The 19574-nt window shown below is 31.4% G+C and overlaps 1 protein-coding gene and 1 long non-coding RNA gene across 2 annotated transcripts; both read left to right on the top strand.

Moving 5' to 3' along the window:
* The first annotated feature begins 6 nt into the window (after positions 1-6).
* Positions 7-1716, top strand: LOC127745795 (uncharacterized). The gene is made up of 3 exons (XR_008007363.1): positions 7-185; positions 868-983; positions 1495-1716. It is a non-coding gene; the product is annotated as an uncharacterized LOC127745795 (long non-coding RNA).
* Positions 1717-16930: 15214 nt separating this feature from the next.
* LOC107480787 (dof zinc finger protein DOF1.4) lies at positions 16931-19216 on the top strand. The gene is made up of 2 exons (XM_016100960.3): positions 16931-17297; positions 17460-19216. Exons 1-2 carry the CDS (start codon positions 17250-17252, stop codon positions 18441-18443), a joined length of 1032 nt encoding a protein of 343 aa, XP_015956446.1. The 5' UTR covers positions 16931-17249; the 3' UTR covers positions 18444-19216.
* Positions 19217-19574: the final 358 nt, after the last annotated feature.

Below are 19574 nucleotides of genomic sequence, written 5' to 3'. Positions count from 1 at the left end.
CCGTCGCACCTCTCCTCCATCGCCGTCGCGGAGCTCCGCTCCTCCATCGCAGTCGCCCAGCTCGCCACCTCCACCGTCGCACCTCTCCTCCATCGCCGTCGCCCAGCTCCCCACCTCCACCGTCGTCGCCCAGCTCTTCACCTCCACTGTCGTCGCCGAGCTCTCCACCTCCACCGTCGTCGTCGGTAATACTCTGCCTTCCACCTCGGTTCATGTATGTGGGCATGTTTCTGTTCATGGTTCTGTTCTTGTTCCTGTTCCTCTGTATCACAGAAAACATGTTGCTCTCTGTTCATGTTCCTTTCTGTTCATGACTTCATGTTTATCTTTGATGTTTCTGTTCCTATATCTGTTTAATTTTGATGCTTCAATTTTTTGCTGCTTAAATTGGGCTAAAGTTGAATTTGAACATGTTTCTGCTTCCTATATTTGTTCTTATATCTGTTTAAACATGTTTCTGCCGTCATCAGTGAATTTGTTTTTGATTGCTTCATGATTTTTGTTTGCTGCTTCTGATTTTTGTTTGCTACTTCATGAATTTGATTTTCTTTGATTTTTTTGATTTATTTGCTGAGGTTATTTGTTCATCAGTGAATTGGGTTTTAATTGCTTCTGATTTTTGTTTGCTGCTTCATCAATTTGATTTTCTTTGAATGTTTTTGATTTATTTGCTGAGGTTATTTGTTCATCAGTGAATTGGGTTATTTGATGCTATAAATATCATATAAATGCTAATTCTGTATGATTCACAATTATATTATAATTATTGATAATTTTAGGATTAATGAGTTGTGCACTTGTGCTCTCGAATTTATTGAAATAGGTTGAACATACAAAATGAATGAGGAGTTCTGTAATGAGTTGCAGGTATTGGTGGCTCTTCAAGCGGCGCTGACCGTTATTGGTAACTTCACAATGTGCATTGCTGCTTACAGGATATACAAATCGTCCAGCGAAGGCTCCAAGAATTTTTGAATGAAAAAGTATGTGTATATATACTTTGAATGGATATCCTACTCTTCTCTTGTGTTGATTCTGATTGCTAAACTATATCTTCCATGAACATGCTGATCATTTACCAAAATATGTTGTTAGACAACTATAGAATAGTCCCATAGGCAAAGGCATAGGTTTCACATGATTACTTGAACTCTTTTCATTACATTGAAAAATAAAGCTTTTCAAAGCTATAAGTTTGTTCAGTTTAAGAATCAAAACACAGTACCTTATTACTTGTGAAAGTATTTTAGTAAAGATTTTGCCAAGGTATTAGTTAAGAATTGTAAATAGAAAATACTCAATAATAATCATTACATTTGAAAATTTCAACATATATTTTACATCTCTAAGATCAGCTTTGTGTGTGTTTAGATAAACTACAACTTACTAGGGTAGTGGCTGGGATAAGCTTTTGTAGAACTCATTCGAAATAAACTTTATTGGAGAAATGTAAAGCATGTGTTATATATTGAAGCAAATGACATTTGCATGCAGCCTTCCACGAGATCAAGTAAGCAGAGAAGTCCCCTCCAAAGTGGTTTGAAGATGTGGTCCATTTCTTTCATAATTCACATGTCATTTTTCTTTTCAAGTAAAGAAAAGCCATCCCATCTTGTCTACCCTCTAAAAAGTCCATGCCACCCCATAAAGATAATGAAAGCATTCATAATGGCTCATTAGTCACAGGTCAAAGTGTGAAATCATCCACATGGACCTAAATTTTGATGTTTGAAGTTGTTTGTAAACTTCTAATATTAAGTAATGGATAATTTATTATGTGAAATTTTAAATTTTATTAAGTTAGAAATTATTGAATTTATGTATTTAAAATTATTTTTAGGTTTTTTAATAATTATTTAATATTTAATTAAATCGGTTGAACTCCGATCGAACCCCAGTCGAACCAGTAAATCATTGAACCAGTGACCTTACCGGTTTATTGACCGGTCCGGTTCTCGCAACCTTGAAAAAAAAACAAACAAATATGAAATATTTTTAAAATATTCATTTATATATTTGATGTCAGATGAATTATAAAATAATTTATGAGCAAATATCCTATGATCATTGCATTTGTTTACAGATAACTATTAGTAAAGATATATTAAAAATTTTATCGAGTAATAGAACTCAATTATAAATGTTTAAACAGTATGAATTAATTAGGAATTTGATAGAGTTATACAGACTAATAAAGTAATTAAATATTTTAAAAAAAATAGTCGGCCATGTATGAGGGTGACCACTTTAGAGGAATACTAATTATAATCGTTAGCCAAAATGATTGACGCGGCTCAGTTAGTGGCTTTCATAGATATAGAATATATTAACCAAACTAAATTGTGAGGCTAGCTGCATATAAATAATTAATTTAACGAATACAGTTACAGCTTACTATATAGGACTGAATTATTATTGGTCCGATATTCTCTTATTTCTTTGAAGCTAAGCATAGCCGCCAACCTCTTCCAACATTGCCTATTTTTATTGGTATCCAAATGTCACGTTGCTGTTTGCCCCATAATTTAAAAATTGGCTACCTGCTACTATATACACATCAAGTTGGAAAATTCTATATATTGAGGTGTTGTTAGGAATTTGGATAGGGCTACCTATGTTTCCTAATAAGAATGGACATTGGCAAAACAAGATCCCCACTATCATTGTCGTTATGATATGTAAATAATATAATGTGACAAATTAATATTAATTATGTACCTATTAAAAACAGAGATTGGTGGCCTGGCTTGGTGGTTGATTGAGAAGTCAATCCCTAATGCACGAGAAACCGGCAAATTATATCACAAGGTAACTATCATGGGATAGACATGTCTATATATATATATATATAGCTGACAAAAGAAGACCCATATAGTTTTCCAAACTAGCACAGTTTAAACACAGGGTAAATAAATCTACCTAAACACTTGGAAGATTTAAGATTTAATTATATGATGTTTTCGTTTTTATTATTCACAAGTCAAGAACTGATCTACAACAGATTTAAATTTTATTTAAAAATTTGTTATTAATTTATTGGTTGTTGTATGCAAAAGACAAAATTCAATTTTTCAATTCTTATTTAAACGGACGAATAAATTGACCATTTAGTCAACCTAAATTAGTTAATTATGTGATGTTTATAGAAAATGCTAATTTTTTGTCACCCTTTAATATTATTTAATTATTTTTTAATTAAATATATTCCTATTTTATAGATACATGTATTGGTAATTAAGATTAATTTAAATTTTAAATCCTAAAATTTTTTTAACTTCCTAACCATTTCAGAGTTAATTATTGTTTCTTTCTTTTACGTTCCTATTATCACCAACAATCAGATATCCAAAACTAACATTCATCACGCCACTCTTAGCCAATTCAGTTAGCCTAAAACTTGTAGTACATTTTCCGGAGCTCTTCTCCTCCTCAAACTTTTCCAGCGTAAAAGGAAACAGCCTCATGAGGTCGACGCGGTAAAAGATTCTTCAAATCAATTCAAAGATAAAGGTGTTCCATTTCTCCTAGTAAATATACTACGTTAAATTTACATTATTATTATTATTATTATTATTATTATTATTATTATTATTATTATTATTATTTGTCTTATGTGATTATCTATTTTGTATTTTCTTTAATTACTTTATCCTAATATGTTAAGAAATATCATGATCAACATCTTTAATTATGTTTAAAAATAAACATAATAATCTATTTTATTTAATTAGAACTAAGTTTATGATCAAATCGTACTCCACAGAAACCGCAGCTGTTTATAGCAATTTCTGTTTAAACTTTCTTGCACGTAAATTGTGGCTACCAGTAGCAGTTTATATTATACCCTAAGAGCAACTCCAATATTGAAAAATAGGGTCCTCCTTCTGACATACAGGAACCCAATTACCGTTGGAGCAAAGAGGGAAGGGAGACTCTTCACGTGGATCAAGGTTGAGAGTCCCTCTAAAAAGAAACTTGCAGCAGCCAATAAAATCATGTCATGTGGTAAGTTAATAAAAAAATTAAAAATATATTAGATATATATCTATTTAATTAATTATTTATATTAATTATTTAATAATTAATTATATTAAATCATAATTAATAAATAGATGTATATCTTAGTGAAGTTATCTATTTTGTGTTTTTAGCTAGGTACATATTAAGGGACTAAAGTCTAATGGAAAAAAGAGAGATGTTTTGAGTTCTTATTTATTGTTTATGACGCAAAAGCTAATGTGGAGTTATTTTTTATGACAGGTGGGTCATAAATAAGAATTGGGATGGATTCCCTAATGAAAATGGTCTAATCTGTTGCTGGCAATAGCGATTTTTACAAATTCGTGAAAAAATACAATTACGATTTCTGTTATCAAAATGTATAATCAGGTCATTTTAAAACCCATTTTATTTATTTAAGAAAATTGTACTTTTTTTACTGCTGTTATTGTTTGGTGTTTAGCTAATGTTTAATTAAAATTAGTTTATTTTGTAGGTTTATTTCCATACAAACTAATACAATCGTACTTAAGATATTTTTTAGAACACATCTAAAAATTTATCAAATTAGTATAAAATTCCACAATAAAATGCTATATCTCATTTCATTATTACTTGACATAACACGTATCAACATGCATATGTTCGGTGCGGTGAAGAGACACATGTATCCTTTCTTTTTCAATGCTATAAGCACAATTAAATAATTTAGAGATAAATATAGTTTTATTGTATTAAAACTAGTTGCTGATTGTTAGGTACCAGACAAATGACACAGCAAAATATAGAGATAAAAAATTAGAAATTTGTTTAAACTATGAAAATAATTGAATAACTTTCTTTGAGAATTACAACTTCTTTCTATCACAAGGAGACTACAATAACACTATCTCTTGACAAAAGGAGAACAGACTTCTCTCTATCATATATAGGAGAAAACTACTCAAAGAAATATTATGTTATTCTATCTGGATGACTTTATTGAAATGAATCAAAGAAAACTCAATTTATAGGTGAGTCTCTTTAATATAAACTATCCGTCAATTAGAGGTATATAATTCTTCTCTTTTCCAACCATTAAAATTCTAAGGTTATAAATTAGAATTGTTTATTACCTTTCATTTTATTTAGTTATTATTTATTTATTTATTTTCTAAAATTAGTTTTACTAATTTTCACAATCTCTCACTTAAAGCAAATTTTGATAAATTTTAAAATTTATGTTGCTCATGTATTCAATAGGCCGTATGAGGATCTACACCATTCAAACTTTTCTGTGTTGATTGGTTTTGTCATGGTATCTACTAGGTTATCTTTCGTGTGAATCTTCTGCGTATCAACACTTCCTTCTTCTACTACTTCCCGAACAAAGTGATATTGTACTCCAATGTGTTTTGTTCTTGAATGAAAGGCAGAATTTCTTGCAATGTGCAAGGCACTCTAACTGTCACAATACACAAAAATCTTTTGTTGTTTGTGCCTGAGTTCTTTCATCAATCTTTGGATCCAAATAGCTTCCTTGCATGCTTGTGTAGCTGCCATATATTCAGCTTCTGTAGTAGATAAAGCTACAACAGTCTGTAATTTAGATAGCCAACTCACAGCTCCTCCTGCAAGCATGAACACATATCCTGTAGTAGATTTTTGTTTATCAAGATCACCTGCAAAATCTGAATCAACATATTCACTGACAATGAATTCTGATCCTCCAAACCATAATGCAATATTCGAGGTTCCATTGATGCATCTCATGATCCTCTTCACAACATTCCAATGATCTTTACCCAGATCTGCCATAAATCGACTTACCACCGCAACTGCTTGAGCAATATCTGGCCTTGTACAGATCATGACATACATAAGGCTTTTCACCGCTGATGCATACGGTACTCGAGACATTTCCATCCTCTCTGCTTCACTACTAGGGCACATACTTGAGGATAATTTGAAATTCATAGAAAGTAGGGTTAAAATTAGCTTACATTCTTGCATATTGAAGCGTTGCAAGATCTTCTTCAAATAATTCTTTTGCAATAGCCAAATCTTCCTATCCCTTTTGTCTCGGTGGATTTGCATCTCTAAAATTTTGTTTGCTGGTCCCAAGTCTTTCATATCAAACTCCCTAACCAACTGTGCCTTCAATTTTTGGATTTGATCTTTGTTGGGACCTACCGCCAACATGTCATCCACATACAACAACAGAATTATGAAATCATTATCGTCAGACCTCTTGTAATAGGTACAATGATCTGAACTAAGTCTATTGTATCCAAGGCAAATAATGAAAGAATCAAATCTCTTGTACCAACACCTTGGCGCCTGCTTTAGACCGTACAGAGATTTAGTTAACCTGCAAACCAAGTGTTCTTTTACTTGTTCTTCAAAACCTTCTGGTTGGAGCATATATATCCCTTCTTCAAGTTCTCCATGAAGAAAAGTAGTCTTTACATCTAATTGCTCTAGATGTAAATCAAATACAGCACACATAGCCAAAACTACTCTAATAGTAGTTAGTCTCACCACTGGAGAAAATATTTCATTGAAGTCAACACATTCTTTCTGAGCATATCCCTTGACAACCAATCTTGCACGATATCATTGCACCTGATCATTACTATCTCGTTTGATCTTGTAAACCCATTTGTTACCAATGGCTTTCCGACCTGCTGGAAGTTCAACAAGTTTTCAGGTATGGTTTCTATGTAATGCCTCAATTTCTTCTTGCATTGCTGTCATCCACATAAAAACGTCTGAATTGCGAATAGCCTCCATAAAATTTGTTGGCTCTCCATCTTCTGTCAAAAGACAATATGCATCATGGTTTGTCAAAACATAATTTGAGTGCCATAATGGTGTTCTTCTTTGTCGAGTGGATCGATGAACTTCTATGTCATTGGCCTCTGCTTCTTGTTCTTCGTGCTGTGGTTCTGCTTCAAAAAGATCACCTTCTCTGCATTTTTCATCTATTTGAATAGTGGTTATCTATTTAACAATGCTATCATTTTCTTGTTCTTTTTGCAATAAATCTTCTACAAATATCACATCTCTATTGACAACTACTTTGCGGACAGTGGGATCCCACAAGCGATATCCCTTAACTCCGTCAACATAATCTAATAATATACATTTTCTAGACTTTGGGTCCAGCTTTGTTCTTTCCTAGAAATTGTACATCACATATACAAGACAACCAAATATATGTAAAGAAGAATAATTAGGTGGCTTACCTTGCCACATCTCCATTGGTGTCTTTAACCTAATTGCAGTAGATGGTGATCGATTTATTACATAACAGGCAGTTTTAACAGCTTCTGTCCAAAAAGACTTGGCTAAACCTGCAGTTTGCAACATAGCTCGTGCTTTTTCTAGGAGAGTCCTATTCATTCGCTCTGTTACACTATTTTGCTGAGGCGTATATGCAACTGTGAATTGTCGTTGAATACCTGCTTGCTTGCAAAATGTTAGAAAATCACCATTGACATATTCTCCTCCATTTTCTGTTCTTAAACACTTGATCTTCTTTCCAGATTCAAGTTCTAACTTTGCTTTGAACTCTTTGAACATCGCAAACACGTCTAACTTCTTCTTGATCGGGTACACCCATAGCCTCCTAGAGTAATCATCAATAAATGATATAAGATATTTTGCTCCTCCTAGGAACATTTCCGGTGATTCCCACAAATCAGAATGAATCAACTCCAATATGTGCTTGCTCCGAGCAGTTGATCTACCAAACGTCAATCTATGTTGTTTGCTTGTAACGCAGTGCTTACTAAACAGTAAGTTTACCGATTTAAGCCCGGGAATGAGATTACGTTCTACAAAAATCTTCAAGTATCATTCTGACATGTGACCTAGTTTGCAATGCCATATCATCGTCATTTTTTCTTGGCTTGCTGAAGTAACTAATGCCTTTGCCTCTTGTAAAGTATCTCCCACAAGCATGTATAGATTTGCTGCAATATTTTCTGCTTTTATTACCACAAGAGCTCCTTTAACAACTTTTAAGATCCCACCTTCAATACGGGTCTTACAACCAAGTTCATCCAATTGCCCAATCGACAACAAATTCTTCTTCAAGCCTTTCATGTGTCTTACCCCTTGAAGTGAACGAATAAAACCATCAAATATTTTTATTTTGACAGTACCCATTCCAACGATTTCTAAGGCATGATCGTTTTTCATAAACACCAATCTTTCCAAGACAGGTTCATATATACAAAACCAATCACGATGAGGAGTCATGTGTCATGTTGCTTCTGAATTAACAATCCAAACATCAGTGAGCTGTTTACTACCTTTAGAACTAATTGTTGCTTCACCATACATGATTTCTCCATCATCAGAAGTGCTCGCAACACATCTTTGAGAACTTGATCGTTTTGAAACTTTTTCTATATTCTTCTTATTCCAACAATCTTTCTTGAAGTGTCATCTCTTTCCACAATGTTAGCATTTGACCTGCTTCTTACTTTGTGACTTTGGTCTACTTTGACTCCCATTGGAACCACGCTCTATTGATATCCCTATTATCATCAACAAAGCCTCTGCTTGTTTTGAGCTCTCTAATCTATCTTCCTTATTCTTGCACTTAGATTCTTCTAAAAGAACCGCATCAGCCATGTCATCAAAAGAAAGATAATCAGTCAAAATATTACTAGTTAAGTTAATGATAAGCTGATCATATGAATCTGGTAGACTTTGAAGTAAGAGCTTTGCACGTTCGTTTTCCGCTATGGTATATTCCAATATGAGAGTTGAGAAAATAGCGTATTTAGATTGTTGATGTGATCTGTTGCCAATGTGGATTCACTCATTCGAAGAATATAAAGTCTTCTCTTTAAAAATATCTTGTTGTGAAGTGAGTTGATTTCATATAATTTGGTGAGAGCATCCTAAATTTTCTTTGTTGTCTTTTTCTCTGCTACACTTGATAAAACTGAGTCAGCTAGTGCCAAGTGTAAGTTTGCAACAGTATTGTTGTCCATCTCCTTCCATTTTTTATTTGTCATTTTAATGTGTCTACCTTCAATTGCTGCCATGCAATTGTCTTTTCGCATAATGACTTTTATCTTCAATTTTCATACAGAAAAATTACTCCCACTGAATTTTGGAATTCATACTTTGCTGTCATTTTTTTAGACGGTAACTCACAATGGAAAAAAATATTAATCAGCAACCTTTGGCTCTGATACCACTATTAGGTACCAGACAAATGACACAGCAAAATATAGAGATGAAAAAATAGAAATTTATATAAAAATATAAAAATAATTGAATGACTTTCTTTGAGAATTACAACTTCTCTCTATCACAAGGAGACTACAATAACACTCTCTCTTGACAAAAAGAGAACACACTTCTCTCTATCATATATAGGAGAAAACTATTCAAAAAAAATATTATGTTATTTTATGTCAAGGGCGGAGCTAGATGAAATATTAGAGGGGGGCAAAAAATATTTACACAATAAAATAAGACTAAAATAAAATTTTTAGGGGGGGCTAAACTGAAATTTATATATAATTTGCATATAAAAAATTAAAATTAAGGGGCCATTGCCCCCCTTTCCTTGTACCTGGCTCTGCCCCTGTTCTATGTGGATGACTTTATTGAAATGAATTAAAGAAAAACTCAATTTATAGGTGAGTCTCTTTAATATGAACAATCCGTCAATTAGAGGTATATAATTCTTCTCTTTTTCAACCATTAAAATTCTAAGGTTATAAACTAGGATTGTTTATTACCTTTTATTTTACTTAGTTATTATTTATTTATTTATTTTCTAAAATTATCTTTACTAATTTTCACACTGATTTTCCTTTTTTTAGACCAAGTGAAGTATGCTGGCACGCATTATGATTTTAGATTGTACATTGTTCATATCATAAGGCTAAACATAAAGTTTTAACCGAAAACACTTGTAGAATTTAGGAAACAACATAAACACATCATGAATCATAGTAATCCACACTAATTACTTTATCAACACATTCGAGACTCATATACCTATGATAATATTACAAATTTAAATTTATAAGATTACACATCTAAAATTTATACCTATTACATATCCAAAATTGATAATATTACACATCTTAAATTATACGTTTACACAATCCAAATCACCAAATAACTTATAGCTAAAGAAAATACGACTTGCATATTCAAAATTAGTAATCACTAGAACTCTTGGTCATCATCAAAGTATTTGAAAGAATAATGCCTCAATAATTGAACATTTGATTATTGGTATTCTATTTTAAAACTACTTAAACTTTATAGGAAGAAGATGATCAACTATATAGTACGTAAATCAATAAATAATCGATGATAAGTTGATTAGTCAGCTTTTGGCTAAAGATTGAAATTTTGAATTAAAAATCTTCAACAAAAAAATTACCAATAAAAACAAATAAATCCTCAATACAAGTATGATTGTGTGAAACTACCATGCAGCAATAAAACTCACAAAATACTCTCTTACAGACAATCAAGACTCACGTAAACATATCCAAATTTAGCAAAAATCATAAACACGTTCAAAATACATAAATTGCACATACAAAAATAATTTAACATTACAATATATATAAAAATATCTTCAGACCATTTTATTCAATTTTTAATTTAAAAATAATAAAAAATTTATACAAAACAATAAATCACATTCAAACTAATTCATATATTTAGAATTTTTAAAATCACGTTCATAAGTCACTCAACTATTAGTTAGATACAGACATATTCATAAATATTTCTACTATATTATGCTCAAATATTTTCAATTTATTTATATCCTTTAAACATATCTGCTTATTAATTTAAACTTTAACATAATTTTTGGTCCAATTGCCCAGAAATAATTATATTGATGTAATAAAAAGCAGCAATCATGAACGGACCCAAAAATAGCGATTACTACAAGCCAACAAAAAACAAAAGAATCGATCCAAAAATATAAATCCTTTTAAAATGTAAAAATTGCACACATAAAAATAATTTAATATTGTAATATATATGAAAGATGAGGACGAAGATAAGGACGACGGCGAGAAAGATGAGTTTGGAAGGAGAGAAATGCGGCATTGTAGATGAACACCGAAGAAGAGGAAGGCAGCATCAAGGATGAGCACCGAGGAGGAAGGTGACGCGGATGATCGGCGGCGGAAGATGACTTTTCTGGGTTTCAATGTGTACTGCTGAGTTTTCGATGTGCGCTTCTGATTTTTAGATATGGAGTAAATGTGACTTCTCTGCTTCTACAAGAGTTTTGTATCGGTTTAGTTAATAATTAGATGGTTTAAGGTTTAATTTAGAATTTTAAAATATTTATTCATAATTTTCAGGTATATTTATTTTATTTTTTTAAATTATTATAATAAAAAACTGAATATTGTTCAATTTTTAAAAATATTTAGTTGAACTGTTATCCTTATTACTACCTGTACTGTAATGTTTTTTTTTATGATTCATTGTTTTTCTTTTTTAATGATTCATTATTAAAACAGGATAAGTTATGGTCGTACCGTAACAATTTAACAAAACAGGATAAGACAAATTTTTGTTCTAAATACACTAGGCATGAAAAATATTATGCATAAGTTCATTAGAAAAGTAAATTTTAATTAGTTAATGTAAATTATTGATATTGGAAAAAATAGTTAAAAGTGTAAATACGAGAAAATTGCTTTTGGTTCGCAGCAACAGTGTATATTACATTATTACTACATACAAATGAAGGAAATATATAAGGCATGATGAGCAGAGAGTTATGAAGGCATTATCACTAATAAAGTAATAATTCATAGGTTTTATTCATACATCCAGCTATGACAATCCCTACTATATCCGCAAATATGACCTGTAGTCTGCTAGAAAGCTTTATTTGATTATTTCGGGCCACAATATCATTCTTTTCTAGTTTACTTTTTCTTGTGTATATATGTATAATGATAAAAGAAATAAATAATTATTCTAATAAAGATATTAAAAATATTTTTTTATGATAATTTTAGTTTAAAAGATGTGATTTATTTATTTTGTTTCATTTTAAATATTTTATCATATTTTAAATAAAAATAATATTTTTATAATATATAAAAATTAAATTTTAAAATTTATTATTTAATAATCAAAATAAAATATTTATATATGATGATAATTATAAAATTTTTATAAAAATATAAAAAAAAATTCTTAAAGTGGAAGAATCCCAAACCAAATTGATTTCTACCGCTTAGTTCTGAGACTTACCTAGTGGCCAGTGGGGGAAGGAAGAAAATAGTCTATACAGTCAAAGAGTATAAAAAATAAATAATTTTTAAATATTTAATAATTATTTTAAAAGATAAATTTGATATCAAATTAAAAAATACTAAAAAATTGGCCGGCATATATAGAGGAATATTATTTAAACATTAAAAAGTAAATATTTATAGAATTTATGATTTTTATAAAAAAATTAAGTGTATGATTTATAAACATTAACTAACAGCATGTTTAAATTAATTAAGTGTATGTGGAAACGTTGTTTATAATAGTGTGTCCCCAACATTCTGTAGGGCCCACAGGAATGAAGATGCATGAAACTTCCATAAGCAACAGTCCAAGGCACAAGGGAGAGGTAGATTCTTCTATGAAAGACCGTGTATGACCGGTTTCTTACTGGAATTTTCTATGCTTTCTGATCTCCTCCTGCTTATTATGGTCTCACCGCACTGCTCACTATTTCCTTCACATTTCTCTCCACTCTCATCAAGTGGTCCATTTTTATATTATTATTGTCCTCTAATAGTCTAATACAAACATTATTATTATTATAATCAATTTGCTTCAAAAATTAATTGTTATTATAATCAGAACCTAGCTAGTAGCTTCGGGCAATAATATTTCAAACCTTCTCATGCATGTTATTATGATGGCGATCTAACAAAATTAATATATTTATATAAAAGCATGTCGTAAGAATATTCTGAAGAAACATCTCCTTGAAGTGGGAAAATCATGGATGCAGCGGTTAATTGGTGAATTATTGATGCGCAATACAAAGTGGATAGCATCAATATATTCTCTATTATTGCAGCTAGGATTAGATTAATTAAGACTTTTACTTTAATTTAAATTAATATATATACTGTATGTATGTCATTGATTATGCGCAATAATGAAAAATGCATATAATTAGTCCTGGTGAATTGGTGCCAAAGTCTTCCTATATATGGAGTATTTTTTATTTACTTGCATCGCAACCGTACTAGAACTATTATTCCTTTATAGTTAATTAATTATTTTAAAACGGTTAATTGTCAAAGTGTTGAACTACATGCATGGTGGTTGAGAGAGGACCATCCATTTCCGTTAATTACCATCAAACATACATCCAAGTTGGCATGTGTGGTTTTAATAGATATTTTGGATTATTATAATAAACTAGATTTAGACCAACGCGCAGAATTTGAATGGATATCTAAATTAAAAAGAAATGTTAAACTTATTTTTGATAATGTTATTTGTTACATAGGTTTTTTTTTTATTGTATTTGGTATGAATTTGTATAGTAATATTTTTAGATACAATGCAAATGAGGGTATAATATTTCAATAACTGAAAATAACATTTAGTTTTTTAATTTTAATTTTCATGAATTACAACACCATATATTTTTAATATTATTATTATAATTAAATAATATTCAAAAATATAAAATATTTAAATGGTAAAAACAATATATCTAACAAAGATAATATATATGACCAATGAATATAATTAGACATAATAAAACAAAAATTATAAGAAAATATACATTTTAGTATTTTTGAAAATTCGTTCTAATACATAATGAGTTAATTGTTTAACAAAACGAGGAAAAAAACTTTAATTATAAAAATAATTGTGCAAATATTAGCAAGAATGAAGAGAAGTTAGAATAAGAGGTATGAGATTATGTGCAAAAGATAAAAAAAAAATATGAAGTAGATGTTAATTTATTATATAGTAAATATGAGTAGAAGTGAGCATAAAGATAAAAGAATGAATATTTGGTGATTATGATTTGAAAATGAGTGTGAGAGAAAAATATTGTGTATAATTAATAATAGTAATGAGTGAGATCGAGTTAGTGATTGTAATGAGTGAAAAAAAGAATGCAATTGTAATTGTTTTTAGAAATATTATCGATAGAAATCAAATTTGGATAGTAATATAAGAAAAAGATAGACATTTATAGAGTAATATTTATGTGACAAAATTAAAAAATGGTAGAATGTTAAGTTGTTAACTTTTTTATTGTGTGACAATATTAATATTAGTTTTTATATAAATAAAGACTTACATACAGTTATATTTATATAAAATTAATAATTAAAATTATATTATTAAATAATAATTTAATTAAATTTATTAAATTATTTAATAATTTTTAAATATTAATTTTATATGAACACAACTATATATAAATTTTAATTTTTTCTATAATATAAATAGATGTGTATCGGTGCATATATAAGTACAACAGGTACACGCATGATGTCTGAATCTACATATATGTGGAATATTATTAGGCTACGGAAAAATCCATTCACATTCATCTTTGGACTATCATCAATTTTAATCCTTTTAGCATAAAAAATATATGCATAGTGATAACTGAGAAAACAACAAGCAAGAGTGATTTGATGAGCAGCGTATAAGAAGCATCCAACTGTTGTAATATTCATAGAGAAATACGAGACATAACAAATAAAGCAAAGGAAGCAGACAAGGAGGACATCAAAGTCTTTCCACATGAAAAATCTCTCAAAGCAAACAAATTAAATAAGTGGTGGTCACAAATAAAAACAATTGAGATATTATTGAGTTTAGATTAAATTGAATATATTTAACTATTGGTAATATCATATTCTCGTGAAAAAATGAAGTAACATTTCTTTTTCTATTTATGTTTGCATAGGGACATTAAAATGGATTGAATTATGGTTACTAATTATGCTAAAGGAGGAAATGGAGAGTGGAGAGTGGGATCATGTATGTGTGGTCACGTTTTGGTGTGTAGAGTTGGCATGGATTTGATGGTTTGGTCCCCATAATATACATAGCTTCATTCTCTCTCCCTTTAACGTGCGCGTTGGGTTTCTTTCATGTCTGGTGGTGATGCCTAAGGAGGGCCCCACCTCCACCTTCAACCTCTAACGTTGACCAATCTCGCGTGCTTCTTTATTTTCTTCTACTTACCCACATATTTGTACTAATAATCATAATCACACTACCACCACTCATCACCTTTTACAACAACTGATCAATGATGCTGATTGTTCTACATCAAACCTAATCAATTGTTTTATCTTCTATTGCACCCATCTTTATCTTTTTCACAATATATGTTAACCATAGAGTATTAGGTGGGTTAAATTATTTTTCCAATTTTCCTTCACATGAAAATAGTACTACTTAATCATGGCCCATATAGTGTGACTCAATAGAAGAATTATTGAAGAGATATAGTATATAGTAGTGGTAGTCAGTAGTCACCAATTAAAATCCACTTCCTATCATCGTGTTTGTACTGCATAAACATTTATCTTCTAGTGCTGTACTTATTAGAAACATATTACATTTTTTATAGATAACTAAAAATTTGTCACCTATCATAAGTGAATGTTTAGCTTTCATATTTTTTTAAATACAATGAACAATCCTAATAGTATACATATTAAGTAATAAAAGAATTAAATAAAACGAAGGGTGTATAGTGTATAGTGTGTTAGCAACTAGCAAGATCTAAGATGGAGTTGAAGTGGGAAAGAATAATGATGTTGGTAGGGAAGAAGAGAAGATCCCTTGGGGGACTACAAAATCCTCTTGTTCCCTTTATCTCTGCTTTATTTGCTTTTTTCTTTCTTTTTTAATTTTTGGCCTTGCGAGCTGAGTTGCTCACCACATGGTTATGCATGGTTCCTCCCTTGATCACTACTTTCTGACAAATCTCACATTCCATTAACGGTTTACTGTCAACTAGTCTCAACCATTTCAAAAGCAAATTAAGATAGAATAAAAAAGGGGCAAGATCAAGAGAGAATAAAGAGCAACAATGCAAGAGGATATATATATATATATATATATAGCTAGAGGCTCTTAACTGCAAAGCGTGGTCTATTTATGTTCGAGTGTTGTGACATAAATATCTAGCATAGTGTAGTGGCTTTTTGTCCCTTTCAATTCTTTGCAACTTTTTTGTTTAGTCCCTAATGCAAATACATATATATGCAGGTCTCTCCTTTTATATATAAATCCCGGCAGAGAACAGAAAGCATCTTATATATGCTTGTGTAGTACTCTAACTCTAGCTACTCTCTGCCTTATCTGTAACTATAAATAGTTCATACAATGCCATCAATATGTCTCTTGCTTACTTTTCTTCAGGATAAGATTTGATATTACATGTCTTCACCAAACAAGGAGAAATTTGTGACATTAAACTTAAATTTGTTCCTGTCTTGAGTTACTATATGCTATACTAATTAATTAATTATTTAAGCAAATTGTAAGTGGGATTTTCTCTAATTAATAATGCTTTGGGCATTGAGCCCTTAGGGATTCTCTCTACATATGTTTGTAGTCATCTGATTCTCTCTCCCTCTACATATATTACTTATTCTCTATAAGAAGTGTAAACTCAAGTACAGTTGATTTTACGTAAAATTGATAATTGAGAGTCATTAGATGAAAATTTAGTCAAATTATTTAACAGCTCTCAACTATCAACTTTATATAAAATTGACTGCAGTTGAGTTTTCACCCTATACCGACTATACACATACATAATTATAAAAGTACTCGTTATTAAATATAAATTTTATAATAAACGTTAGAGAGAGAGAGAGTAGGGGTTGAGGCACTCGAGATTCATCCTGATATTTGTGCTTTTACCTGTATGTCCTGTAGTTGGATTTCGAATGTCCTTTATTTTCCAATATTCCATTGCATTAAATTAATGATAGAAGGTTTATCTTAGACCAAACTCATGAGCACGTGAAACTAGGCACAATTGAGAGTAGAGACTAGAGAGAGATAATAAATTATTATTATTATTATTCGGTGATTAAATAATAGCAATGAATTATGTACATAGATACATGTGATGATGATGAATTTCTGTTATGGTGTATAAGCATAGGCATATTGAAATCCAGCAAGGTATAGGTAGCAAGCTAGTCCCCATATTTGTTTGAAGTAACGATTCAGATTCCAAAATGTTGGTTAATATCATGCCTCCATCAACGACTAACGAATGGACACAGGTCTTTCTCTCTCTCTCACTCACTCACTCACTCAATTATTTGACAAATACATGACCACCCCAATTTTGTTGTTTTCCTTTTGGAAGAGAATATCGCCCACTGTCTTGTTATTTTTACCCACCTTCTTTCTGCATTATTGTTTAATTAATTTCTCTCATGTAGACTCAAATCATAGATGATCAAAATCACAACACCAAAGCTGAAGCTCCACCACCATCATCGTCATCATCAGCTGCTAGGGTTATGGAAAAACAAGGTCAAGAACATGTTCAGCAGCAGCAGCAACAAGCTCTCAAGTGCCCTCGCTGCGATTCATCCAACACCAAATTCTGCTACTACAACAACTACAGCTTATCGCAGCCTAGACACTTCTGCAAAGCCTGCAAGCGATACTGGACAAGAGGTGGAACCCTCCGCAACGTCCCCGTCGGCGGTGGCTGCAGAAAAAACACCAAGCGTCTCAAGCGCCAATCATCTTCTTCCATCGATGCCACTCCTTCTCCTTCTTCTTCTTCCACTCATCCTCCGGCTTCTAATATCAACCCTTTGTTTTATGGGGTACCTAGTAGTAATAATAATAACAACAACAATAACTCTTGTGATTTGTTGAACCTACCTTCTTTCCCTGGGTTCAGAGTGAGTTCTGGGTATGATAATGATGTTCAGCCTCACCTAAGTGGGTTAGGTTTTTCATCAGGGATCATGTCCAATATGGAAGCTACTGGATTTGGTTCAAATGAGAGTAACTCATTTCTTTCGGCCTACAATTCCATCTTCGGTTCGTGTTCTTCATCAGCTTCTACTACCTTGCTGAGTTCCACTCTACTGCAGCATAAATTCATGAATGGTGGTGGATTCCAAGGGCTAGCTACTCCTGAGGTTGAAGAGATGCAAATGAGAGAGAGGCGTGAGGGAGAAAGAGGAGGAGTCATGGGTTGTTCTTCTTTGAAAGAAGTGAAAGGTGAATTATTGGGAGAAGAAAGAGGGAGAGAGAGGTTGGAGTGGCAGAATCAGATGATGGAACATACCATGGGCTTTTCTGATCCCTCTTCTTCGCTTTATTGGAGCACATCATCATCACCCATGGCTGCTTCTTCTTGGAATGATCAACCCAATATTGGTCCTTCTGTCACTTCACTCATCTAGAGAAACGAAAAACATCCCATGAACCATCCTTTTCAAATCTCTTTCTCTTTGTTTAAGCTCTTTCTTTTTTTCTTTTTAATTTCTCTTTTGGGTTTTGCTTACTACATTGGAACCAAAAAAAAGAAGGGTATTAGATAGTACTAATAATTAGTAATTAAATGGGAACGGGTAATTAGAGATGAGAGGAGTTTGGGATCGGAGCGATCATGTCAGCTGCAAATATTACTCTTTGCCGATCATCATCATCATCATCATCATCATCTTCTTCTTCTTCTTCAGCTTTGTTAGTTTTAATTTGTCAAGGCTGAATGAAGATTCGCTTCTATTGCGCTGAGAGGAACCTCGGATCCTCTTCTCTCATCAACATAAGAGGAGATATATATCCCAATTTGGTGCAAGTCTACTGTGTTCTTCATATAGTTGAGTAAGTTGGTTATTTTCATTAATTACTGTTGTTATGTAATGTATGTGTATATATTGCAATGACATGTACTTTAATTAGTCTATGCTTTGCTAATGTATTGTGATTAGTTAGATAGGGTGGAGGTGGGGTTTAATTACTTGCTGCATATGTCCTTAATCAAAGGAACTAATTAATATTGGTTTCACTTTTGTTAACTTTTCCAATTTGGGTTTATCTTGGGGGTCAGTTATGTATAATGATTAATGGTATAGATGGAAGAGAAGGAGATTATTATTATCATTTATTTTGGATTCGGATTACTTTTGTGTGTATGTTGAGTTTATGGACTAGTTTGGTTGAATTTGATTGATATGTATGTTCAACATTGTGGTTCGAAATTTGGTTCATGCAAAGAAAGAACATTATATTGCATTATTGCTACTGAAATTTTTATGTATCCACTTTAGACAATTAAGGTTGAAACTAACCCTACCAAACATATCCTGAAATGGTGTGGGCTAGGAAGTGTTGCGCAAAATAGGAATTGAATTGCAGTGCTCAAACTCACATATTGTCTTTTAGTGACAGTGGGAATTTCGTCAACATGTCATTTCAGGTGTCTAGAGTCAAGCAATAGCTATAGCTGACAGGGATAACTACTGCATTATTATTTTTATGCATTCACAGATAAATAGTGCTTTTCTAGATATAAAGTATTGCTTTTAAAT

Source organism: Arachis duranensis, chromosome 3 (genome assembly GCF_000817695.3).
Source record: "Arachis duranensis cultivar V14167 chromosome 3, aradu.V14167.gnm2.J7QH, whole genome shotgun sequence".
NCBI lineage: Eukaryota > Viridiplantae > Streptophyta > Magnoliopsida > Fabales > Fabaceae > Arachis > Arachis duranensis.
The sequence above is the reverse complement of the archived record's forward strand: the minus strand, read 5'-3'. Positions and strand labels throughout refer to the sequence as shown.

What these genes read in the sequence shown, in the direction of transcription:
- LOC107480787 (XM_016100960.3), top strand. Translation starts at nt 17,250, where the DNA reads ATGTTGGTTAATATCATGCCTCCATCAACGACTAACGAATGGACACAG. An exon ending in CGACTAACGAATGGACACAG is followed by an intron (nt 17,298 to 17,459) that starts GTCTTTCTCTCT and finishes TCTCTCATGTAG; the next exon opens with ACTCAAATCATAGATGATCA.